Source organism: Camelina sativa, chromosome 6 (genome assembly GCF_030686135.1).
Source record: "Camelina sativa cultivar CO46 ecotype springtype chromosome 6, ASM3068613v1".
Lineage (NCBI taxonomy): Eukaryota > Viridiplantae > Streptophyta > Magnoliopsida > Brassicales > Brassicaceae > Camelina > Camelina sativa.
In genome coordinates, this window is record NC_141885.1 from 5,379,462 (window position 1) to 5,406,001 (window position 26,540).

The 26,540-nt window shown below is 35.4% G+C and overlaps 3 protein-coding genes and 1 pseudogene across 3 annotated transcripts; 1 reads left to right on the forward strand and 3 right to left on the reverse strand.

Moving 5' to 3' along the window:
* Positions 1-1,388: 1,388 nt before the first annotated feature.
* Positions 1,389-2,369, forward strand: LOC104698721 (UPF0496 protein At3g28270 pseudogene; annotated as a pseudogene).
* A 900-nt stretch (positions 2,370-3,269) lies between these two features.
* LOC104698722 (F-box protein At3g28330-like) lies at positions 3,270-4,557 on the reverse strand. The gene has a single exon (XM_010414130.2). The coding sequence runs from the start codon at positions 4,517-4,519 to the stop codon at positions 3,317-3,319; it is 1,203 nt and encodes a 400-aa protein (XP_010412432.1). The 5' UTR covers positions 4,520-4,557; the 3' UTR covers positions 3,270-3,316.
* Positions 4,558-12,863: 8,306 nt separating this feature from the next.
* LOC104790474 (putative galacturonosyltransferase-like 10) lies at positions 12,864-14,356 on the reverse strand. The gene has a single exon (XM_010516233.3). The coding sequence runs from the start codon at positions 14,108-14,110 to the stop codon at positions 13,019-13,021; it is 1,092 nt and encodes a 363-aa protein (XP_010514535.1). The 5' UTR covers positions 14,111-14,356; the 3' UTR covers positions 12,864-13,018.
* A 2,145-nt stretch (positions 14,357-16,501) lies between these two features.
* On the reverse strand, positions 16,502-21,778 carry LOC104790475 (ABC transporter B family member 15). Its single transcript, XM_010516234.2, has 7 exons — positions 21,337-21,778; positions 21,010-21,064; positions 20,692-20,870; positions 20,149-20,606; positions 19,091-19,631; positions 18,114-19,007; positions 16,502-18,039 (listed from the first exon to the last, which is right to left on the reverse strand). The coding sequence occupies exons 1-7, from the start codon at positions 21,571-21,573 to the stop codon at positions 16,669-16,671; spliced, it is 3,735 nt and encodes a 1,244-aa protein (XP_010514536.1). The 5' UTR covers positions 21,574-21,778; the 3' UTR covers positions 16,502-16,668.
* Between the last annotated feature and the right edge of the window lie 4,762 nt (positions 21,779-26,540).

Below are 26,540 nucleotides of genomic sequence, written 5' to 3' on the forward strand. Positions count from 1 at the left end.
ATCTGATAACTAAACAACTAACAAACGTTATTCTGCAGTTAACACTCTCCATTAATGATAAAACGACCAAAACTGTGTACTAAACGAAAGACGAAATACGCTAAAAAAATAATATATCACTTGCTTTGTTAAGCTAATTAATGTCATGTCGAGTTTAGCTTAGTCAACGAAACTTAATGTCTAAAAAATTTCATTCAATGAAAGTTGATATTTTAAATGGTCTTCAACAAAATTCATGTTTTATATAACCTAAATTTATAAGTTTATGGTTTAAATGGTCACAGTTTAAAAGTTCATAGCTTAAGTGACATTTTTTTCGAATTAAAATTTTCATCAAAACGACGTCGTTATGTTTTTTTGTTTGGTCAACAAAACTTAATGTTTAAATAACTTACAACAAAATTCATGATTTAAATGGCTACAATTTAAAAATTTATGGTTTAAATGATATTTTTTCCATTCTAAAGCATATTGTTTAATTCGATCCTTTAGACTCTAGATTACTATTTTCAGAATTTGCTTTTGTAAAAAAAAAAATCTTCGAATTACACAACCAATCATGATGTGATTTTTAATTAGTCGTGTTGAAATAAAAATCATTTTCCAGATTTTTATTATTATATATTAAATCCTCGTCACTCAACCTATAAATACTCTTGTAGATGACCAAACGAACAAATCATTCAAACTTCAAACATCTAATATATTGGTCCAATAAGCTCCATATCCTCCTGTACTGAGCGATTTTGATTCAATTTCTGGTAACTTCCTCTCTCTTCAATTCTAGCTCTGTTTTATCTGTTTACGTCCTTCCTTGCTTTGAAGTATAATTAGGTTTTGCACAATACATTCACTTCTGAAAATCTAGTCGACTTGTAACAGTTTTTAATACATAGATAGAACTATATACTGTTATATTATTAATTTAATATTTTTTGTGTTGTCGTACTTTCTATTTATTATTATATTTGTCGTTTTCATATTTTTACAAGTAACACTATTTTTCTCTCTGTACTTAACATTCAATAAGTGACTAATCCAAATTAAAAATTTTGCTTTGGAAATTTAGGAACCAATATTAAATTTTTAATCCCGAATGATGTGTGTTAGTAAAATTTAAACATCTATATACTTCTACAAAATTATATTTCATAACTAAGGATATTAATTTGTTTTTAACTATTTCTACAGAATTAGGCAATATAATTTAAGATCCAATTATTTTTGAAAAAAGGTGGTCATTAAAGTTTACGATTTATTAACAACTTTAGTTAAGAAGAAGGCATTAAAAATGAAAAATGTATTTTTATAGAACAAGAAAAACATGATGTATGCAAACTCTGCCCTAAATCTCTCTTAACTTCTCTTGATTTTTTTGCTTTTAGTAATATCATCAATGGCTTTATCCGAAGAAACGATGTCGAAATGCTCCGGACACCTGAGTGCTTACAAATCCGCTTGTGAAGACCATCCAGAGCTCAAATCCTTTGATGCTTCGCTTCAGCAGAAAACCGTCAAAGCGATAGACTCGCTTACCGACGGACACGAAGCACACAAGAATGTCTACCAGCACCTGCTTCAAGTTAGCCAAGAAGTATCAAACTTCATTCTTGAAAGCAAAGACGATGTGTGGGAGAGCAAAGCTCTAAGATCTTTGGTCCAAGCCTATTTTGACAATACCATGAAGACTTTAAAGGTTTTCGATAATGTAATGGAGTGCGTGGACAAAGCAGAACTGGGCCAACTCTACATTCGAGAGGCCATGGCAGAGTTTGAGAAAGAGTCAGCAGTAAAGGATGTAGGTGGAAAAAAAAAAGAAATATGAAGAAACCGTGAAGGAGCTGATGAAGTTTAAGGCCATGGGAGATCCTTTTGATGGCCAAGTGCTCACAACTCAGTTCGAGTTGATCAAAAACCAGCAGGAATCCCTTCTGTCGGAACTGTGTGTTGCTAAAACAAAGATAGCCGAGGAATATAGTACTGCACATAAAGCGAGTATACTTTCGAATGTGTTATTCGGCGCTGCGTTTGCCCTTGCTGCCGTCGCATCAATAGCTGTCATGGCTGTAGCCGTGGGTGTGGCTGCGCCCTTCGCTGTTCTACTAATACCAGTGCTTGCGGTGGGATGGGTAGGCGTCAGCGTTTACTTGGAGAGAAAGATGAAAGGTCTGAAGAAACAGGAGAAAGATGGGAACAAACAGGGAGGTGTAGCAGAGTCGGTGGAGAAGGGTACGGAAATCAACGAAGAGTCGTTGAAGGCCGTATCTGAACAAGTCAACGAGCTAAAACAAAAAATCTCGACTATTTCGATAGCTGTGGATGAAGTTAGGCCCTATTCGTTTCATCATTTAGCATTTCCATCTAAATGATCTATTTAAATGATACATCTAAATGATTCATTTCAATATCAAATGACCCAACAAACAAGACAAAAAAATAGTTCATTTCGATGGTCGATCAATAATTCTCCTGTTATTTTTGGATGAATCATCTTCATTCAAATGGTCCAACTAGAATCATCCAAATAAGTTTTAAATATTTGTCTAAAATTTTAAAACTCATTCAGATGACCCATGTGAATGATTCCAGATGATGCTCTTTTTTTTTGACAAAAACAAACAACATTTGAATGGTTCATTCAAATGGTTCATCCAAATGAATAAACGAACAAGCCTTAGTGCGGATGATGAGGAGAAAACGAAAAAAGCCCTGGAGTTCATCGGGAAAAGAATAGATAAACTAACAGAAAAAAATCAAGGAGGTTGGTGATAATGTGGCTGAGCATAGCAAACTGATCGTTGAGGCGAAATTTCACGTCCTGGAAAAGATCAACGGTTCTGGAAAATATCATCCCGGTTAAACTTTAAAGATCCTTGTTTTGTTGTTCGTTTTTTTATTTTTACTTTTGTAACATTGACCATCCCAGAGGATTATGGTTGATATGTACCAGTACCACTCTCTATCCCGTATGTATTTTATAATTCGTGTAATAAAGTTGTTATATTGTTTTTACATTCATCTTCACATACTAAACGACCAAAATAATTTACTTAATTTCCTTATTGTATAAAACAACTTTTGTTAGAGATTCACGAGGTGATCTGATTTCGATGTTCAGTTTCTCATGAACTAGTGAGTTTAAAATGTATATTTATAATATGTCTTCTACGATCAAGTAATCAAACTGCAAAATGCCGTAAGGAAAACAGTCAAAAGAAAACTAAGCATCAACCTACAACTTCTTCCTCTTGCATAAGGAACTAACAGTATTAATGAGCAAAAATAAGGAACAAATAAAGTCTTACCAATATTAGATCTAAACTCTCATCATGGTGCTCGGGAACGGATGCATCCACTGTGGGAGAACGAACAAGGCAAATTGCGATTCTAAAATGTATTTCATATCTCTAGGGCAATCACCGGAATTCAGAATGCGACCGTCGCTGCTACGTTCCATCGCATTGTGGACCGCAAGGCCTCCATTGTATAAGTTGATAGACAACAAACATTGGCTACTCCAAAAGTATACTGTTTTAGCATCAAAAGGGTTTATTCCCAACGGAACATAATCGATACTGGTCTTCATAAAATCCAAAGAGACGTCAGATACTAGTCGCCACTGCCAGCTCTCTAGCTTCCATATACATAACTTATCCTCTAGATTTCCATCATCTTTTGTTACGGAGAATATGTTCATATACATGAGAAAACCTTGAGAAGTTGTGCAAGACCTTCTGAATTTTGGAACTTTATCTAAATCAGGAAATGGCGTAGCACGGCTACGGTCAGAGCCCGTTTCAATAGCGTAGAAATCGACTGATACAACGAAATCTTGATAGTCCAAACCATGTGCAAGCCAGTGAAGACTTCCATTCAAGCTAATGGGATTGTTAAACTCCTGAGAGATATAAGTGAAAGGAAACTTTGCACTGTCGAGACTCCACAAACCTGTCTCAGATGAATATATGAGGAAAGTGAAGTTAGGTTTTAACAAAACAACTTTGAAACCTAAAACGACGCCGCTCTCAACTCTTGTGGCTATTCCCAAAATCCAGAAACGTTCATCCTTTTGTGAGGCTAGAGGAAGGATCTCGACGCATTGCCTTGAAACAGGATTAGCAACGTAGAAAGATTGATTGGAAACTCGATGAATCAAAATCAATCCAACTTCTGTGTAAGACACGACTCTAGCTTCATTATAATTCTCGAACTTGTCGGTTAGGAAAGACGAGATGTAAGAACCGAGAGAACGTTTAAGATTCCAGTTGTCTGATCCGTAGTGAGACATGATCTCTGTCTCACAACCTCTACACATGAGCGACCATGAGGAAGAATGAGAGTTTTGGTGGAGAGATTGGAAAAGGTCGGGGAAACAACGAGACTCAATGATTGATTTCCATAGCTTGCAAACGAGTTTGGGAGCGGTGATGATGCTCTTTAGTGGCAATCTCGCGAGTATCATCTCCCATAGATCCTCCGTGAGCAGATCTATGTCACTCTTTATCTGTCTGATCTCCATCAATCGGATTAGGTTTTTCTTTCGGTGAGCGTGCTCGATTAGGGTTTCACTCGATTGTGTAATATTGCCAATATTATATTGAGAACGGGGAAAAAGTCGGTAAATGCAGAGACGATGCCCCAAGATTTTTAGGGTAGACAAAATATAAAAAAATTAGAAACATTTTTATTGACCAAATAAAATCTTTCGGTTTGAGTTTCTGCAAACAAATCTTTCAAATTCCAAAATCGCCCATTTCTATAATTTTACTCTTAAAAATAAAAACTAGTAATCATACAAATTTAAAAAGATAATACACAATACAACTCTCAGATATATCTTCAAAAAGTTTTTAAGATTATCTATTTTATATTTGAATATTTTAAAATGTAAATTTAAACTCTTCGTTTCAATAACTTCAATTTGATATTGTGTTAAAATTTAACTGGTACACATATAATTTTTATGATTTTGATTATATTATAATTGATTAAGTTTTTTTTTTAATTTTTAATATAGATGATGGGGTGTTATAGATATATTTTAGTGTATTGGTAACAAAAAGTTGTGTTATTGAATTGTGATTTGTATTAATATTTCCATTAAAAATCGTAATTAAGGTAGATAAAATATTATGGTTAACATTCTCCATTAGACTTTATTATAAATATTTTATCCAATTTTTAATATTTATTCAAATGGCAAGGATTAATTATTCAAATCTTACAAACAAAAGATTACAACTGTACTTCAAAAATGTTATTATAAATTAATGACTTTTACGAACTTGACAGTGATAACGAGATGTTTTTATTTTTTTGCTCAACCAAAGATTTAATTAAAAAGGAATCCCCAAGGTTGATATCAAGATGTTATATCATGAACTATTATTTCTTTCCTTGGATTAATTAACCTTTATTTTTGGAGATTGAAAAGTGATAACAATGGTGTTTTGGAAAGTTTTTGTTTATAAAGGAAACCCTTCAGTTTTTAATCAATGCTATAAAAACTTCAATAAGCAATTTTTGAAACTGAGTATTGGTCCCATAAGACGACATACTAGAAAAAACTGATACTCCCTCTCTTTTAAATTAGTTGTCCTTTAAAATTTTTATCCACCAAAATTAAGAAAATAATTAAAATTTATGTTTTACCTTTCATTAATAAAGTTTCTAATTTTAAATTGATCAAGACATTAAAAAATTAGGATAAAATTGAATTAATTATCATTGAAAATCTAAAACGATAACTATTATGAAACAAAATTTTAATTGTTCTAGAAACGGAGGGAGTATCAATCAGCAAAAATAAGAATCGAGCTTATAAAGTCTCGTAGACATGTGCAAAACTCGTGTCACGCAATGTTGAAGAAAGGCAATCAAGGGATCTGTTGCAGGCTTGCGGCCATGGTTTGAGAACAAAGGTAGCAAAATATGATTCATATAAAAAAATATATATATATATGATTCATATATTCCGTCATTTGGATCCGAACTCGTGGGCAGAATAGAAAATGGCCAGTATACGTTCATTTCCAGATTCCAACTCTTTGTGGATGGTCTGACCCGTATTTAAAGCCCAACAAATTTATAAGTAGATTTTAGGGCATCAATATTAACAGTCACTTGCGATACAGCGGTTAAACATTCTTCAAAATCCGCTTTTCGCCTTTTGTAGCGATTTATGTGGGTTTGAATTTTTTTTCTTCGAAACCCGGGAAGGGAAGAAGGAGGTGGGATTTGGACAGTTTATCGTGAAAGCGGATTAGCTACGTAGTAAGTTTGATCACCGGAGAAATATTTCACACATATCAACATCAATCAGACATTGGTATAAGCAATAACTGTAAGTTTGTAACGTTTTAAATATATAATATTTTGTTTCCGGTTTAAGAACAAAGAATTTGAAATATAAGAACATCTCCTTATTATTGATTTAGAAAACTTTCTCAAAAACTAAATCTCTCTCAAGTTTTATGGAACACCTCTCCATAGACTCCTATATTTATAGGTTTTAACTTTTCCTAAACCAATAAGAATTAACATATTATAACTTATAAATTTTAGAAACTTTTCCTTTTTTCTATTCTATCTCTTTTGGCAATTTCCTAGGAAATAGCTTGTTCCTCAAGTTGGAATTATCCAACATTCTCCCCCTTAATTCCAACTTGAATTCCGGGTGCTTCGATCTCTTGTACTCCGATCAGATTCCTCATTTCTCTAAACTTTATTCTTTCTAGTGGTTTAGTGAGAATGTCTGCCTTCTGCTCCGCACCAAGAACATGTTCCACTTCTATCTGATCATTCTTTTTTTCATATGGAGTTTGTCTCGCTAGAGCTTTGGTAGGAACTCGATTAATAAGATATGTTGAACGATGTAACATCCGCGAACTAGATATTGCATTTTTGGTCTGATTGTCGATCGACACCCTTGGTGTATCGATCGACACCAACTTTCCTGGTTTCGACAGGTTTGTTTTAATTGTTGTTTGGTTCGGTTTGGTTCAATTAGAAATCCCTAAACCGCTTATATAAGTGGAGAAGCGACGAATTAAGGGTTTTAGTGTGTTGTTTGTCGCCGTTGAGTGAGAAAAGAGAGAAAGAAGAGAGAAAACGTTTGAGAGTGTTCTTGAGAGATTTTGGCTTGTTCTTGGTAGTTTTTGGTGAGATCTGTAGCTGTGGAAGGGAGAGTTGTTGCTGGGAACGAAGGAGAAGCTTGTGAAGGTGTTGTTTCCACCGATTCTCAATCAAATCTTCCTGCAAAAGAGGTGGGTGTTTGACCATGGCTGATCTAAGCCTGAGATCTCCTTTGTTATGGTTGTTCTTTGTTGTCGTGGTGTTTTGCTTGCGTGCTTTGGTTGGTTTCATGTTTCCTTAGGGATGGATTGGAGATGATTGGGAACGGAGATTCGACGATCGGCTTCGAGCAGAACGTGTCTGCGGGGTCGGTGTCGATCGACACCATGTTTGGGCCTGTGTCGATCGACACCTCTCTGGTGTCGGTGGACACCAACTTGTGTGATTCGTGATTTCCTGGTTGTCGTGTTTGTTTGTTGTTTGTTAAACATTGGAATCTCAATTGCTTGTGTGTATAGCCCAGTCGATGGAAGGATGACCTCACTGAGTGTTTATAACAATACTCATGCATCTCAATATGTGTTTGTGGTGCAGTTAAAGGCAAGGTTGGTTCGTGGAATCAAGGCGATGAGGAGGAGGATGATCTAGGGTCTCGTTGTGTGTTGATCTTGGTTATGTTTATTAATGTTGGAATCTGGTTTAGTAGCATGCTAGGTTGTTGGTTAGAGTGGTTAGGAATGTTCCTGTTGTTGGTATGTTTCCGCTGTGCATATTGGTTGTTATTGGTTTAATGATGGTTGTGGTTTGATGGTTTAATTAAGTATTATGGGGTGCTTAATTATATATTATACTTATTTTAAAAAAAAAGGGTCGTGTTGTTTCATTTTAGTATCAGAGCCTATACGATTCTAGGATGGTTAGGTGGAAAGTTAGAGCGGCTAGGGATTTAATTGGATGAATTGATCTCTATGTTGGTTGCTGCTTGATGATGTGTAATGGAATTGATTATGAGTAGTTAGTCAATTTGTTTGTGGTATGGAGTCCTAGTATTATCCTCTTCGAGCCTGCTTTGTGATTCCACGATGAGTATTTTTCTTTATGTTTGATTGTTGTTGTCATGGGCAAAAGAGAAATAGCTCGGGTTTCTATTTTTGGGAAGTTTCCATAAACAGAAAGTTTCCATAAAAGGGAAGGTTTCATAATTAGAAGGTTTCTCAAAGGAAATTTTTTTTTTATGGAAAGTGTTGAGGTAGATCTAGTCGGGAGATACTTTATGGCATCAGACTTGTTTGCTCAAGGCCGTGTTGGCCCAACTCATGTGATACCGATAGCTCGATGGACTTTGTGGCCAGAGAGTGGGAGTGGTATGTTGCCTCGGATGACGATCCAAGAGCGTGCTTTAGGGTGATGACCCAAGAGCGGGATTTTTGAGTCTTCCTGGATACCGTAGCTGGGAGTCGTGGCTCGGCAGTGAGCCGGTATGTCTCGAGGGTTGCGATCCGAAAGCGGGGGAGTGGGTGTGAGCGACTCCCTGGATACCGTAGCTGTAAGCGGTGGCCTGGCAGTGAGCCGGCATGTCTCGAGGGTTACGAAAAGAGAGCGGGAGGAGTGTGTGTGAGTGACTTCCTGTATGTTGTAGCTTAGGGCGGTTGGCCTGATAGCGAGGCGGCATGATTCATTGGTTGCAACCACAGACGGGGGAAACACTGAGTTGTGAGAAAATAACGTCTAGGATGTGAGTATATTGGCTAGAGGGAGACCTCGGGGGTCGGTCGGAGGTGTGCAAGCTGTTGCGACAATTGCACGGGAAACCTTGGCTGACTGTATTCAGTCCGGTCAGAGGACGTGTGGGCCGTGTTGACGGTGGCACGGAGGTCCTTTATGGATGGACGGTGCTGCGGGATTTGAGGACAAATCCTTGTTAGTGGGGTAGAATTGTAACATCCGCGAACTAGATATTGCATTTTTGGTCTGATTGTCGATCGACACCCTTGGTGTATCGATCGACACCAACTTTCCTGGTTTCGACAGGTTTGTTTTAATTTTTATTTGGTTTGGTTTGGTTCAATTAGAAATCCCTAAACCGCTTATATAAGTGGAGAAGCAACTAAGTAAGGGTTTTAGTGTGTTGTTTGTCGCCGTTGAGTGAGAAAAGAGAGAAAGAAGAGAGAAAACGTTTGAGAGTGTTCTTGAGAGGTTTTGGCTTGTTTTTGGTGAGATCTGTAGCTGTGGAAGGGAGAATTGTTGCTGGGAACGAAGGAGAAGCTTGTGAAGGTGTTGTTTCCACCGATTCTCAATCAAATCTTCCTGCAAAAGAGGTGAGTGCTGCATCATGGCTGATCTAAGCCTTGTATCTCCTTTGTTATGGTTGTTCTTTGTTGGTGTGGTGTTTTGCTTGCGTGGTTTGGTTGGTTTCATGTTTCCTTAGGGTCCTGAAGCATTTGGGAGAGTTTGGGATTGATTGGAGATGATTGGGAACGAAGATTCGACGATCGGCTTCGAGCAGAATGTGTCTGCGGGGTCGGTGTCGGTCGACACCATGTTTGGGCCTGTGTTGATTGACACCTCCCTAGTGTCGGTCGACTACAACTTGTGTGATTCGTGATTTCCTGGTTGTCGTGTTTGTTTGTTGTTTGTTAAACATTGGAATCTCAGTTGCTTGTGTGTATAGCCCAGTAGATAGGAGGATGACCTCACTGAGTGTTTATAACAATACTCATGCATCTCAATATGTGTTTGTGGTGAAGGTAAAGGCAAGGTTGGTTCGTGGAATCAAGGCGATGAGGAGGAGGATGATCTAGGGTCTCGTTGTGTGTTGGTCTTGGTTATGTTTATTAATGCTGGAATCTGGTTTAGTAGCATGCTAGGTTGTTGGTTAGAATGGTTAGGAATGTTTCTGTTGTTGGTATGATCCCGCTGTGCATATTGGTTGTTATTGGTTTAATGATGATTGTGGTTTGATGGTTTAATTAAGTATTATGGAGTGCTTAATTATATATTAAATTTATTTAAAAAAAAAACGGGTCGGGTTGTTTCAAATGACGTATGGCCTCTCGCCATAGTTCATTCGGCACTTCCTTCACAAAACCGGTTAAACTTAAGTGAGGTAAACTCTCCTCCCCTATCGGTGCGAAATGTTTTGATGGGCAATCCGGTCTGGTTCTCAATTCCTTCTTTAAACCTTTTAAACCGATCGAAAGCCTCGCTTTTCTCCTTTAGTAGCATTGTCCACATGTATCTGGAAAAATCATTAATGAGAACATAGACATACCGGTTGTTAGCTGGTGTTGGTGGAGAGATCGGTCCAGACAAGTCACCATGAATCAGCTCCAAGGCTTGAGCTGCTCGGAAAGATGTTGTAGTTGGAAACACAGCTCTGGTCCATTTTCCGACTAAACACCCAGTACACACATTCTTCTCATGGATTGATTGTGGCATTCCCACAACCATACCATCTCTTACCATGTTGTTCATTACTCCAACACTTACATGTCCCAGCCGTGCATGCCATGTTAGACTAGTGTTGTTGTCTTGGATATAAAGACACTTAGGATACTCAACTTCCATTGGCGTCTTGTAGAGGCGGTTTGATGATCTCTTGACACGTACTAACAACCGTCCAACAAGATCACTTAAAGTTAACATGTCTCCCTTCATGTTCACTTCACATCCAAATTCAGTCGCTTGTCCTAGAATAATAATGTTGTGCTTCAGGTCGGGAATGTAGTAAATCTCCTTGAGTGATCGCCTCTCAACTGTTTTTCCCACAAAAACGATCGATCCCTTTCCAATTATGTTTACAAACGAACCATCACCAAACTTGACCTTCCCTGTGATGTTCATATCTAGGCTGGAGAAGAATTCTTTGTTTCTCGTCATGTGGTTATTAGTTTCGTTGTCAAGATACCATACACTTTCATTGTTGGTATCATAATTCTTGGGAAACACCTTATCCTCATGAATGTAAAGTGCATCAGCTTCATGAGTTTCATTCAGATTTGTCTCTTGATGTCCAACTTCTTTCGCAGGACATGAAGATGCGTAGTGACCCGATTCATCACATCTCCAACAGATTATTTTCGATAGATCTTTCTTCTGGTTTTGATTCTGGTTTTGTACTTGATCTGTAGTGTCTCCTCCACGATTCTGGCCATTGAACCTTCCTCGTTCCCTGCCTCTGCCAGAATTATCTCCACTGTAGTTACCTCAACCAAAACCACCTCGACCATATCCTCCTCGACTGCTTCCTCTTCTATCATAACCTCCTTTGTTATAGCCTCCTATGTTTCCTTGATAACCGTCATAATTCACTTGATTGTTTGAATTTGAAAACATTAGTTTTGCTTGGTCTTCATTCCGGGTCTCCTCCCCTATATGTTCCTCATAGGTTTTTATTCGACCAACTATGTCTGCAAATCCGGTGTTCTTTAAATCTAAGACTTGTTCCAATGATGCAACGATATGAATATATTTGTGTCTTGGAAGCCCTGTTAGAAACTTCTTTTCTAACTTTGATTCTTCAATGTTTTCTTCCAGAGACGCTGATTGTGACGTCAGGCCTGAGATCTTGCTAGCAAAGTCATCAACAGAGTCGGTATCATTCATCTTTACCCGATCAAGATCTGCAAGTAGAGTCTGAAGCCTCGCTTCCTTCACACGTTCCGCACCATGATGACGTGCTCGTATGGCTTCCCATAGGGTTTTAGCCGAACCTTGATCTCCAATTTGCAGTATAAGTGACTCGGGGATGGATTGAAACAGAAGAGCGGTCGCCACGTCGTTCTTCTTTTGATCAGTGGATCCAAGATCTATAGTATTCCACACCTCGCTAACTCGAATTGTAATTCTCATACGCATCGACCAAAGAGTATAGTTTGTCGATGTTAACATCGGACATTGGATGGACGGTGATTCAAGGTCTTTGGTTCGCGACGATGGATTTGGTTCGTCCCCCATACTTGGTTATGAACAGCTTCTTCTCCACAACCTTTGATCGGAGCTACAGCCTTAGCTCTGATACCAAATCTAAGAACAAAGAACTTGAAATATAAGAACACCTCTCTTATTATTGATTTAGAAAACTCTCTCAAAAACTAAATCTCTCTCTCAAGTCTTATGGAACACTTCTCCATAGACTCCTATATTTATAGGTTTAACTTTTCCTAAACCTATTAGAATTAACATATTACAACTTATAGATTTTAGGAACTTTTCCTCTTTTCTATTCTATCTCTTTTGGCAACTTCCTAAGAGATAGCTTGTTCCTCAAGTTGGGATTATCCACCGTCTGGGGCAAAAGTTTGTGTTTCTCATTCCAGATTTTGGACATGTCGGCTACAAAAGAAGAGACGTGAGAGACCCTATTGTATAATGTGGCTTCCCATAGTGACTAGTAAGCCATGATTTCCATTGATCTCTGTCTCTTTCATTGTGGGGTGTGTTTGTTCCATAATTGACCTTGTACGTCATCATTGATGTGTCTATTTATAAATACAAAACTGTCAAATACATATTGTGGAAAGTATAATAGATTTTCCATGTAAATGGTACTGCAAAAAAAATAAGTGTTACACAACTGTTTAAAATAAGAGGAAACCCCCGTCTAAAGCCTCCATCTATTAAATTTCATTTATATGTAAGAATCATTAACATTTTTTGTTACATGACGAGTTGACGACATAAGTAAAATTTTCTGTAACGCTTGCTAAACCTTATTTGTTCAATGGACACAAAATATGACAACTAATTCCTTTACTCAGGATGATGTAAAAGCCGAACAAAAACAGACCTTGGTCATAACCCATATATTATTTGGTAATTCGATATAAATCAATATCCTCGAAGTATTTCAGTTTTATGTACATCAAAAAAAAAGAAAAAAAGAAAAAATAGAATCCATGTAATGAGTAGACAAAATTTACCATACCAAAAAAAAAGAAATAAATCAAAGAATCTCTAACTCTTGATTGTACTGAAGATACTGTCTCTGTGACTTATGAAGATCATAAGGAGCCCAAAGATAATCAATCGGACAAGGCTTACCATCATCAAGCCTAACCCATGGCTTGCCTTTCCCACTCCAATGTATCAAACTAACCGGACCAGGATGCAACGATCTACAACTACTCACAACGTTGTCTCCACCTAGACCATGCTGGTTCCATTGATGATCAATAGCTTCAATCTCACCACCAAACACAAGTAGAAAAGGCGGTAACGAACCCAATTCGTAGATTCTCTTATCTTCTTTCTGAATCTTCATCCAGTTTTCGATCTTTCTCGTGTAATCTCCTTCTCTCCATCTATCTAAATCGATAACCATCACTCCCGTGTTGAAATAACAAGGCGTTTTCGAATCGAAGACGCTCGAGAGTTTCCGGTCGGACCAGAACTGATCTGTGAAGTACTTTGTGAAATTTGCGTGGCAATACTCTGGTGCACCTATTGTTCTTGACCCGGATAACGTAATCTTCCATAGTTTCTGAATATCGTCGACTACAATCACATCTGAATCGAGGTAGATCACTCGGCTAACGCACGAAGAAAGGATCTCGGATAAGTAGCTTCTTGCGTAATTCAAAGGACTATCAAGAGCTTGTCTTATAGACGAAGAGATCAGATTCTTGACCATGGTTTCATCAAAAGTGTAGACTTTGAAACTCAAAGAAGGGAAAACAGAGGAGAGAGTCTTAGCGAGCGAACCCTGACTTGAACCGGTCGCAATGAAGTGGAAGAAGATGTTTTCAGGACAAGAAGTGTGTTTGAGAATAGAATGAACTGCAGATACCGTGCCTCGCAAGTAAGCTGGATCTAGTGTCATAGCTATATGAACAGCTGATGGATCACAAGCTAACAAGAGTCTGTTTTTGGCTAAAACAGAGCATTCGAGACCGTTTTGATATGCTGGAGCTTCCATGAAATCTGAAGATGCATCGTCAAACGATTTTGGAAGCAATCGAATCGATCCAACGGTGAAGATGGCTGTGGAGATTATAATGAAGATTATTAGTCTAGAGACGAATCTTGAACTAGACATCTTTAGAGAGAAGTATGCCTATGATTTCTCAAAAGCAAAGCTCTTTTTTAAGGTTTAGTCTAGAAAAAAGTTTCTGGAATATTTGAAGAAAGAGAGAAAGGTCGAGGAAGAAGACGAAGACAAGAACTGAAAACGCGGTTTTGTAAAGAAGATGGTCAAAATTCGCTCTTTTAAAACTCGTTTTTCTTTTATGTCACTATCATTGTTTTTTTTTCCTTAGATATTTTTTTTATTTCTAGAAACCCCTAAAAATTTACTATTTTTATTCTATCACAGTCAATTCAATACAATTTATATAGTATTTATTTAGGACATTTAATGGAAACGCGGCAATAAAAAAATATATCGGTAAATACTATTGTTCATTGTGTATGGTAGCAAAGACTAAAAGGATACTGTCTAGTTCAATATTTCGCATATATCTCTTCTTAATTTATTCAAAAGTTTTTGTGAATTTCGAGTTGTTGTTCATATTCAACTTTAAGACAATTACTACATTCTAAGCCGAGACAAAGATACTAAATCAACGATATATAAGTTTAACCTATTTTTGTTTACAGAAATAAATGTTAGGTTTAACGAACTCATCATAGTCAACATTGACATAAAGTTTTTATTAAATATGAAAGGTTAACTAATTTTTTTTATAATAAATTAATCAAATGAATATGCATGGAAACGTATACATTACACGCATCGACATAAATGTTACAAATACAAAGAAAAGCATGTTAGGCTGTAGGAATCCAGCAATTTTAGAATATGGGTTGATAATGGTCCAATGAACACATGGCTCCATGTGCCTTTCTACTTCTTTCGATATACAAAAACTATATATAACCTTTTTAATAATATGTAACTATTGACTAACGCCCAAAAGATAATAATTATATTTTAAATGGTCAGCTCACATTCATTGGATGCGATGCTCTTCTTATGTTAAAAATTATTAAAAAGTGTTTGTGTTCTACTACAAAGCATGTGAGTATTCCTCGTTTAGATGGATTTTATTTGCAGGTTTTCACTGATTTCTATGACTAGAATTTGTTGTTTCCCTAAGTAGAGTTTATTAAGTTCTCTTGTACTAACAGTGATATACTAATTGTAGTATCATGCCAAACAAATCTAACCGTTGCAATATTTTACAAGACCCAATATTTTATGTTTTAGTATTCACATTTTGAAAGTTAACACATTAATCTCTCTGGGTAAACAAATTTTCTTAACTACTATTTATAGTATTGATAAGTTCCACACAACAAATGCTCAAGGCTATTAAAAGTCGAAATGGTAGACATCACCAATTTTTGTAGATATATTTTGATCTGAAAAAATATGAACGAAAGAAATAACCCATATTGAAAAGTTATGAAAACTAATATTTCGAATAGAAAATAGAAGATATTTCAGAAGAGTCGTTATCGGTTTTATGTTTAATCATGCAAAACTGCTTTCTTAGGAAATTGATTTTATTTTTCTTTCAAAAAAGTTCATATTTTCTACCAATTGTTCAATAAAGTTACATTCGAAAACAAGAAACAAAAATACAGTGTAATGTTTGAATACAGCTGTATGTGCGGCTGTGGGCTGGCAATTTCATTATTCTTTGTAATGAGTGTATATCTCACTTTGGAATCATGTCTACCTGATTACAAAAGTTCCTAACATTATACCAGTTCTAGCGACTTCTCATTTTAGAAGCAACTTAACAAAAAAGAATCGTTTTGGTACGAGTTGCTTTCAATAATGTCAAAGCTGGTGAAATTTTTGATTATAAATTATCTCTGTATAATAACTTTTATTTGTTATTTACTTTATATATTATATCTATTAATAATACCAATGTTAATTTATGTTTTGCAAAATTGCCTATTTTTATCACAAGAAATATTATGAATATTTTCTAGTAGGAAGATTTGGTCTTTTCATCGTCTCATATCTGTACTTTTTTTTCATTAGAAATATAAATAATTCTCAAAAAAATTATAAAATGTTTAACAACTAGTAGTGTCCAGTACTCATATATCCCGTGAAATATAAAACGGACCTTAATAGTTCTCAAGTCGTGGCCTTTAAAGAAATGTTCTCAATATTATAAATTTTACCAATTTGGCCCAAAACCGGCTCATTACCATTTTCTTTTGATAACCATATCAAATTTCATATTATTCATGAAAGTTACCCATATCTTAGAGCAGCCCATCACTTGAATAAAAGTTAAACTTGGGAGTAAAATTAAAGTGGATTTATGCCATGTTCCAATGATTTCACATCATGATTCGAATTGTTGAAGATGTGTAAACCTCATATATTAAAACTTGTAGATAAGAAGAGCTTTTTCTTTTTTTGGCAAGATAAGAAGAGCTTTATCTTAAAACTTTGAGACTAAAATTGTGTAAACGTTTACTTTATTTATTATTATTTTTTTTAACATTCCTTTGCTCTAGTGTTGAAATCGTATCCTGCTTCAAACACATGACTTTTTGGACAATTTATTTGCTTAAAAACAATAAAATGTTGTGGTCAATTTCATTAGAAATGAAACAACATTTTTTTAGTTAACAAGAAGTTGTCTGAAGACTGACCAATGAGAAGTAAACACCTGTAGGACCTTTCGACAACAAGGAAGAGTGAGTCCCACGTTCCACAAGTTTCCCTTTGTCCATAACTGCGATTGCATCACAGTTCTGAATTGTGCTCAGTCTATGTGCGATCACTACACTCGTCCTCCCAACCATCACGCGCTCGAGCGCATCTTGCACCACCCGCTCTGACTGGCTGTCTAAAGCGCTTGTTGCTTCGTCTAGGAGCAACACTGATGGGTTCTTTAGAACTGCTCTAGCGATTGCAATCCTCTGTTTTTGACCACCTGATAATTGTACTCCTCTGTCTCCACAGTAAGTGTCGTATCCATCTATTAACGATGTGATGAAGTCGTGAGCGTTCGCTGCTTTCGCCGCCTCGATAACCTCGGACTCGTCGATCTTGTCACATGCTCTTCCGTATATGATGTTCTCTCGGATAGTCCCAGCGAACAATGTTGGTTCTTGGCTAACCAAAGCTATGTGTTGACGAAGTGATCTTAGATGATACGACCTTATATCACGACCATCGATTTTCACAATACCCTTTAACGGGTCATAGAACCGTTCGATCAAGCCGATAATAGTTGATTTACCTGACGCGCTTGGACCAACGATCGCTGTGGACTTCCCCTCGTCTATCTCAATGGAGAAGTTCTTGAATATAGTCACATCCGGTCTAGTCGGGTAAGAGAAATCCACGTTGAGAAACTCAACTCGACCTGTTAGTCTTACTGGCTTATATCCATCTTGATCCTCTGGATCAATAGATGTGTAACGATCCAAAACAGCGAATACAGACCCGACAGCGTCTGAACCTTTGGCTAGATCTGTGGTCATACTTCCAGCATCAGCAATGACACGACCAGTACTAACCAAGATCATAAACGTTTCGAACAAAGCTTTAGCCGTGATGTACCCATCTTGTATCAATCTACCACCGTACCAGAAATCCAAAGCCCAAGTACACGACGTGAGGCTCTGCGACATCGCAAGCCCGAACCCTGCGAACCACGACTGGCGGATGCTTTCTCTCCGTGGACTTTCTTGGGCCTTTTCGAGCATTTTCATGATACGTTCTTGTGAAGAAAACGCTGTGATGGTTCGGACGTTGGAAACAGCCTCTGCGGCTAGTTTGCTACTTTCGTCTTGAGCCTTGATTGCTTTTTTTGACATGCTTTTGAGTAGAACACGGCGAGTATAAAAGCAAACAATAATCACTGGTTGCACCGCGATCATCACTAGTGCTAACCTCCAAGCTATGACCAAACCCATTGTGAAAGCTATGGTTACAGCCGATACGGTTTGTACCACTAATGCCATCCGATCACCTACCAACGATCTCACCTACAACAAAGAAAAAAAAAAGATCAAGAAACGCTATAACATTGTTCGTTAAGAAGATTTATGTACTTACGTACCACATTAGCATCTTTTGCGAGTCTAGAGCAAATAGCGCCGCTTGAGTTCTCATCTTTATCGAACCACCCGACCTCAAACGTTAACACCTTAGAGAGCATACGTTCTCGGATACGTTTGGTTAAATATTCACCCATGTATGCGAAGTTGTAGTGTTGGCTGACATTGATCAAGAATGAAAGAACGGCTAGGCCGACAAAAGATAATGCGTAGATCCTTGTTTTCTCCTTGATCTCGTCGTGGCTGGTAAGAAAATAAACAGACACCATCGACCCCAAAGAATACGCGTACGCTGGCTGTATGGCTCCAAACAAAGTTGCACTTATGCAACCATACAACGCTTGTTTCCATTCCGGTAAATTCATTGCCAATAGTCTCTTAAACGACGGTAATTTCGGCTTGGTATCTTCGGAAAGATTCTTCACAATGCTTGGACCTGTAAACGAGTTAGCAGAGCTTGAACGGCTAAGAGTGGAGACTCTAGAACTACTTCTCAAATCTTTGTTAGGATCCGGGATTGGACCCATTTGTACATTGACGTTGATGTTTATATCTGAGTCTTGCTTTTCGATCTGTTGTAAGCGGACTAATGAAGCGTATTGACCATCTACGTTTTCCATTAGCTCATCATGTGATCCAGTCTCCACAACCTGACCGTTCTGAACCACCGAGATAACATCAGCATTGCGGATGGTAGAGAGACGGTGAGCGATAAGAATAGTTGTACGACCAATCGAGGCGTTTTCTAAGGCTTCTTGAACTACTCTTTCGGATTCAGAGTCCAATGCGCTTGTTGCTTCGTCTAGAAGAAGAATTATAGGCGATTTGATTATTGCGCGAGCGATTGCAATCCTCTGCTTTTGTCCTCCTGACATTTGCACTCCTCTTTCCCCAACCTATTTGTTTACACAAAAACTAACTCAAACCTCCGCTAAAAAAAATTATGTGATCGATAAGTCTTTCAGAACTGGGATCTAACCTGAGTTTCGTAGCCATGAGGTAGCTGAGAAATGAAATTATGAGCATTAGAGGCTTTGGCAGCTTCCATAACATCATCCATGGATGCATCTTCTTTACCAAACAATATGTTCTCCTTTATCGTTGTGGCGAAAAGTGCTGGCTCTTGGCTAACTAAACCCATTTGTGACCTCAACCACTTCACCTGTAGCTTATCAATGGATACACCATCTATTAGAATCTCTCCAGCAAGAGGATCATAAAACCTTTGCAAAAGCGAAATCACGGTTGATTTCCCCGAACCGCTTCCTCCAACCAAAGCCACGGTTTTGCCTGAAGGAACTCTCAGACAAAAATCCTCAAATATCGATGTTTCAAGTCTCGATGGATACACAAACTTTACGTTCTTGAACTCGACTTCTCCTCTAATGTTCTCCAACTTGTGGCCATCAGGGTTGTTGGAATCAATCTTGGGAACTCTGTTTATCACTTGCATGATTCGCTCCCCAGCTGAAGACGCCTCAAAGAAGTACTTGAGATTAGACAAACCACCACCAAGTGATCTGAAGCAATAACAAATATACCAAAATTACCAATCAAGATCATGATACGGGTGTGATATATTAAAGAGTATTTATCTTTCTTTTGTTACAAGAAACAACTAATGTATTTTGTTTTTACCTAACCCTACAAGAAAAGAAAAAACCCCACTAAAACACTCACTACTCATATATAGACATGTTAAGTTAAACTAAATTACCATAACATCCAAAAGTGCATATGGAAAAAATATATATAACTTAATAATAGAAATATCCATCTTTTCATTTTTTTCCTACTACCATAAATACATATTTATTAAATTATTAATGAACCAAAATATATATATTGATTGAAAATTTTTGTGAAAAAGTATTTCTGTAACATTTTGTATATGATACTAATAATATTTACTTGTTGAACTTCTCATAGAATTTTTTATATATATTTTAATTGTTGCAACCGTTTTGCATATATCACACTGTAAATATAGTATTTATTTTTTTTCGCACGGGTCATCTTTTAGATAGAGATACTTACACGCCACCGATAGCAATAGCAGCAGCAACTGCAAAGACGGTACCACCCTCAGCACCATGGTACATGACCATCCGGCTTCCGTACCAAGACATGAACCCCCACATGGCGAAAGTGATTCCATTACTTCCAATGGTGATCCCCTTAGCTAGTCCTTGTTTAATCCCTAGCTTCACCGACCCTTGAAGCGCGGTTGAGAACTTGGATATGGTCTTCCTCTCTCCTGAAAACGCATAGACGGTTCGTACCGAAGAGATGGCCTGCTCAGCTACAAAACCAGCCTCATTATACTCTTCACGTATCTTCGTGGAAATGCTTATGAGGGCCCGTCCATACATAAGGCCAGGAATCACTAAGAGGACAATGAATGGTAAGCCAACTATGGCGAGTTTCCATAGCAAGACAAAGCCGACTATGTAGCTTCCAACGAACATTGATGCGCTCATCAAAAAATTTGGTAACTACACCAAATCAAAACCCGGTTTAGGAACACAAGAAAATCATGATAAGGATTATGAAAGATAAATCATGATCATGATAAGCGACCTTTTCACTAAGGACGTCTTGGATGAGGAAACTGTCACTAGAGACACTAGTGATAACATCAGATGTGCTTGTGACATGAAGATCAAAGTAACCCACATCTTGTCGTAACACCGCTCTTAAGTACCTTTCTCTCATTCTTGCTGTTTGTCTCTCCCCTGTTCTTGTCCAACAATATCCTTCTGTTTTTTTCAAAAAAAAAATATTAAAAAAAAAGTTCATCCCATCCACGAATTAATTAATTTTAAAAAATCGTTAATTTTAAATTGGTGTTAGTCAACTAATTAGAAAAGGAAAGGTAACATTATTAGAAAGGCTTACCAAGGAAACACACAACCCAAGATCCACAAGCTACATAAAGCAAAGCTACAGCGTTCTGTTGATTACAGAAAAACAATATACATCATAAGTCCTTTTTCCACTTGCCTCATCCTCATGAGTATATATAAAAGTGCATGTGTCATATATGGATTAAATTCTAATAAAAAAAATGACTATGAGGAGTCAATCAACTTATTTATATGTTTGTAATTTTGTTGTTTTTCTGACAATATGTCAACGGATTCTGGAAAATAAATCATCCAAGTAACTTGAACAATTTGTGATCATAATTAAGATATATATATAAAAAACTAAAATAAATAGTACCTTGGAGATGCTTTGCATGAAGGTTTCAGTGTTAAAAGATGAACCGCCAAGGTTGTTCATGAGCTTGCTTGTGATGAGAAGAACAAGTGGGGTTGTGAAACCATCACCGATGGCTCCGATGAACCCTAACCCCATCAGCACCCAATCTACACGGTCGGCGTGCATGAATATCGATCTAACGCTTCCCAAACCCTTCATCTTATTCTTCCCACACTCTTTCTCTTCTTCTTTACCCATATATGTCTTTAGTACCAAAAGAGAGAGAAAGAGAGAACGAAACGACACCTTGACCTTAACGAAACGACAAGAGTTTGTTTCTCTCTCTCTGTTTCTTGGAGAGGTTCTCTTTTCGTGCAGTAATTAATATTATATAAGTGGAAACATTTTTTTTTTTCCTTTTGCTTCTTTGTTATGTGATGTTTTAGTTCACATTTCTCGTCCATCGAATGTTGTAGCCAGCGGCTATTTATAGAAACCGAGAGAGAGAAAATCCAGTTGGCTTCTCGGAACTTCGGCTGCTTAATAATGTTACATGTTTTGGTCAGTTATAAATTAATCAAACATATAACTTTTTTGAGAAAATATACTAAAATGATAAATGCAAATTTTATCTAATTAAATTAATGATAAATAAATTATATTATTATTTTGAACTTCATTATTCATAATTATTAGTTAACTAGATATAATGCGGGTAAATTTTTTTTTTTTTTTTTGAGGATAATTAAGTAGTAATATACATGTTTTTAGATTTTATCTTGTAACATTTTAATATTGAACATGACTTCTCATATATCATTTTAATACTCTTTTAGTTTCATTATATAAGAGTTTCAAAGTTTTTTTGCTATATTTTCTTAAATTTCTATGTATAATTTTATTAATAGAACAATCTATGAATCATGTATATTATACTATACTATACTAAATTATATTTTTATTTTGAACTTCATTATTGATTATTATTAGTTAATATCCATACAAAAGATTTTTTTAAAATATATGTCAAAATAAAAGTAAGTCATAAAAAAAGTAAAATTAGCATATATAAGAGACAAAAGTAGTTAATGGGCAATTGTCATAAATACTACTAAAATAGGTTTTTATTCTAAAAAAACCACAATTTAGTTTTTTTTCCCAAAATTACCACTAAAATATACCTTTTTCCAAAAATACCACATAATTAAACTAAAGTTCTAATACTAAAAACTAATTCCTAAATTCTAAATACTAAACCCTACCCCTAAAAACTATACCCTAAAACTAAATTTGTGAACTCAAACCTAAGAAAAAAATTCTACATCCTTCAAAATTATTTTTTTATGTTTGTGGTAATTTTGGGAAAAAAAACTTTTGTGGTATTTTGGAAAAAAACTAAAATATGGTATTTTTGGAAAAAACATTTTTAGTGGTATTTAAAGAAATCTCTCTAATATCTCTAATAGTTTTACGTTAGAAAAAGTTAAATATTTTAGATACATGTAAATTAGTATATATATATATATATCATTCTTATTTCTTTGTGGAAAAGTTAATATTTTATACGAGTCAATATATGATCGGTAGACTTGATGAATATTATAATCATGTTAGTGACTAAATTTAAAATCAAATTTAATAAGTGAGATATTTCTTTTTTTTTTTTTTGCAAAAAAAATACATTTTATCCCATAATTGAGTATTAGTGTAATGCGCGAATCATCATTTTTAGTGGATCATCCGCTCTTTTGGGATTCGTAAACTTATTTTTGTTTGGTAACTCATGTATGTATTTTACTTCTGAAAACTTTTAAAACATTAATTAACTTTACAAACTGCCATGTGATCTTCTTTTGTATTTGATTTAATAAATTTTGATTAGATAAGTATAGTGATTCAATAAATTTAATGTTTAAAAGGATTTGATCTCTAACCTTAACTTATAAATTATAGGGTTGATTTTATAATTAGAGACCACTACTACTTGGTTATCTAATCTAATAAGTATCACAATTAAGTGAAGTCGGTATAATTCTTACTGGTTACTACAATAGTTATTATTAACATATCTAATACGCACATGCATGGAATTGAATTCGTCTTCTTTCAACATTTAAACCTGCGAGCAATTCCCTATGCTGGTCATGTGCATTGCATGCAGCCTTTTTTAACAGAACTCTGTATATTCATTTATTACTATAGTATTTTGACATCATTTATCTATTTATATGTCGTTTTGTCCCAGATTTGGACATAACCCTCATCTGAAGTCTTGTTTTACCAGTAAACCAAGTGATAAGACGGACTTTTTTCCTCAGAAAAGATTCGGTATCTCAGAAAGTAGGGTAATTAATTATTTAGGATTAAGATTAATCTAAATATACATATACTGTAATTATTGTTTTTGTTATAACTACGTTAAAATTGTTTTTTTTTTTGCGCTTATATATACAGTATTTGGTTTCCTCCAGTAGATTTATTGCTACATTCAATAGCAATGAATTAAATTATTATATTTGTTGGGTGGTGATGTATCAAACTGTCTTTTTGTTGGGTTTGTTTTTATATACCATACTTATCCTACTAATGTATTAAATTGATTAAAAACAAAAGGGTTATAACTAATATTCGACTGACGAACAAATATAAAATAAATAACTAATCTTCGACTGTAGTTCAAATCAAAATATTACATATTGTTGACAGAAGCAAATATATTTTTTTTAAAACAATAAGTGTTATATATATAACCAACTAACTACCTTAAATTTTAGCTATCTCAAGTTCATTCTCGTCAGTTAACATATATGCATGGGCACATTCAGTTTCAATGCTCCTCGCATGCGTTTTTGGCTCATTCTTTATCACCTTAACGATATTCTGAAAATTTTGTATGACTATTTCCACCTCTTTTCCCACTTTTAAGGGTGATCGCATGCGATATATTCCTTCTTATTACCCACTCATTCCCTTCATGTGTTGAGTCCCCACTAGATTATTAGTTTCTTATGAAGTCTGACGTGAAGCTAATAAGTGTTTTAAATTTTAATTTCCATTCAAGTATACATGATATCTATGTTAGTGCTAATGTTATTGGTACCCTTCTACTGGATCTTAAGGATGGCTTATACCATAAGCTGGAGTTTAGGGGCTTGAGGTGCACACGCAATATTGGTTGAGCATGGAATGGAAATCACGGTTGAAAACCCGTATCATAGTCCCATAAACCATCTTTTTTGTTATAAAGTTGAGAAAAGATCCTGGGACAAATGGTTTGGGTTAAAATTGTCATCTTTGGGCGCGCGATTGCTTCGATATGATAAACAAGATCGATCGTTAGGGTTTGACGCTAGTACTTTTGTATGATAGATTAATTCATTTCATGTAGTTCTGGTTGAATATGGTTAAAACCTATTTTGATGCATTTTTGATATTTCACCAACTCATCACAATAATTATTAATTAATTAGTCCATCGTTGACCTTTCAGAAGCAAATCAACACTAGATGTTAACTTTTCGATCTACTTAATTAGGCTCAGAGCCAGAGCAGTGATGCAGGCCGTAGTCTTATCATACTCATGGTAGTAGTTGCTACTTTTAACACGATCAGCTTAGTATGTTTAGGTACAACAATTTTAAAATTAACAATTTATAAAGTTAGTTTACACCAATAATTTTTTTTTTATAAAGTTAGTATTGTATATATACTTCCAGATTAATAGTTTATAATAATATTCTTGAACATGTCACTAATAATCAAGGGGCATTTTCAAAAATATCCTTTTATGTGGTTCGTTTTCAAAAATACCCCTTTTCAATGTATAAAAAAATTAAATTCTAAGCCCTACACTCCAAATACTAAACCCTAACCCCTCAAAACTATATCCTAAATGTAAAATAGGGAACCCAAATCTTAAAAAAAAAAATCTAAAAATTAATTTAACATATTGTAATTGTGTAAAAAATTGTAAAAATGAAAATGTTCAGAAAATGGGTATTTTTGAAAAATGTATCTCAAAAAGGTATTTCTAACAAATTCTCAATAATATCAATCATCTAGTTCTGATAAATTTTCAAACATGTTTCTATGTGTGGATTGTGATATATTAGCAATTATAATTATCCTCCTCTATATAATGTTATCATCAAATAATTAACAAATGACACAGTATAATTTAATACATTAAGCTCTCATTATGTTGGCAAATGATACCTTCCTGAGGTCATTATACAGGATTTTTACGTATGTGGTGACGTTTTTTTCCTGATCGCCTAGCTAAAATGTGTAAACGCTGACTTTTGTTACTTTGTTAATTAGTTTTATTAGAACTTATACGTAGTTTTAGCTAAGTATTGTTTTAATTATATTCACGTATATATTTGGTTATTGTACTCATTCTTTTTCATTTGTTCTAATCTTCGTTACTAATTAATATTTGACATAACCATAGAATGATATGATGGATTACCTGCAACTGCAACTGCAACATATACAAGTATGATAAACAGTTTCCACAAACATCGATTCCACGATGCAATTTTGTTTCTATAATATATGAGTTTGCGATAGATGATTATGTAAAACATTTTCAGAAATAAGAACTTGCTTAATTAGATTAAATACTTGCCTTGATTCCGATATTTCCCGCATTTACCAAGAAACAACTAAATAATTTCATGGTCGCTCTACGAAATTTTATTATACATTATTTTTTAACAAAGTTTTGTTATACATATTATGTCTACATTCTTATGCTTTAAAAAAAAAAAAAAACTTCTTAAAAATCCAGATCGCAAACAATTGCTGAAACAGAATGCTCAAACTCCGACTAATTAAAGGTGCAATAGTCTCAATATAGAAGTTTCAATTAGTTATTTAAGTATGTATATTAATATAACTGACCGTTTGGGTTTTACTCAAACGTATTTCAGTACTAGTACTACCAGTTATAATGTTTAGGAATTATTCTGTATATGTTCCTCCAAGGATTCAATAATTAAATAACTATTGACGGTCTGACGTGAAAGAAAAAAGAGTTTCATGAATAATGCCGAAGTGTAATGATTTGTATGTTGCATTCAACAATTTAGTGGCACACCCAGAGTATAAACCGGTGGGGGACACATTTTTTTTAAAGTTCATAAATTTCTTTATGTTTCACTTTCCTTCTTTTTTTTTTTTAATTTAAAAAAAAAGAACATTTCACTCAAAATGTCACTTCTT

Bases quoted from the DNA above. Each gene is read 5' to 3' on its own strand.
- LOC104790475 (XM_010516234.2), bottom strand. From the start codon at position 21,573: ATGGGTAAAGAAGAAGAGAAAGAGTGTGGGAAGAATAAGATGAAGGGT. The intron at 21,065-21,336 runs GTACTATTTATT...TGTAATCAACAG, and splicing joins TCATGCAAAGCATCTCCAAG to AACGCTGTAGCTTTGCTTTA. The intron at 20,871-21,009 runs GTAAGCCTTTCT...TGAAAAAAACAG, and splicing joins TTGGGTTGTGTGTTTCCTTG to AAGGATATTGTTGGACAAGA.
- LOC104698722 (XM_010414130.2), bottom strand. From the start codon at position 4,519: ATGGAGATCAGACAGATAAAGAGTGACATAGATCTGCTCACGGAGGAT.
- LOC104790474 (XM_010516233.3), bottom strand. From the start codon at position 14,110: ATGTCTAGTTCAAGATTCGTCTCTAGACTAATAATCTTCATTATAATC.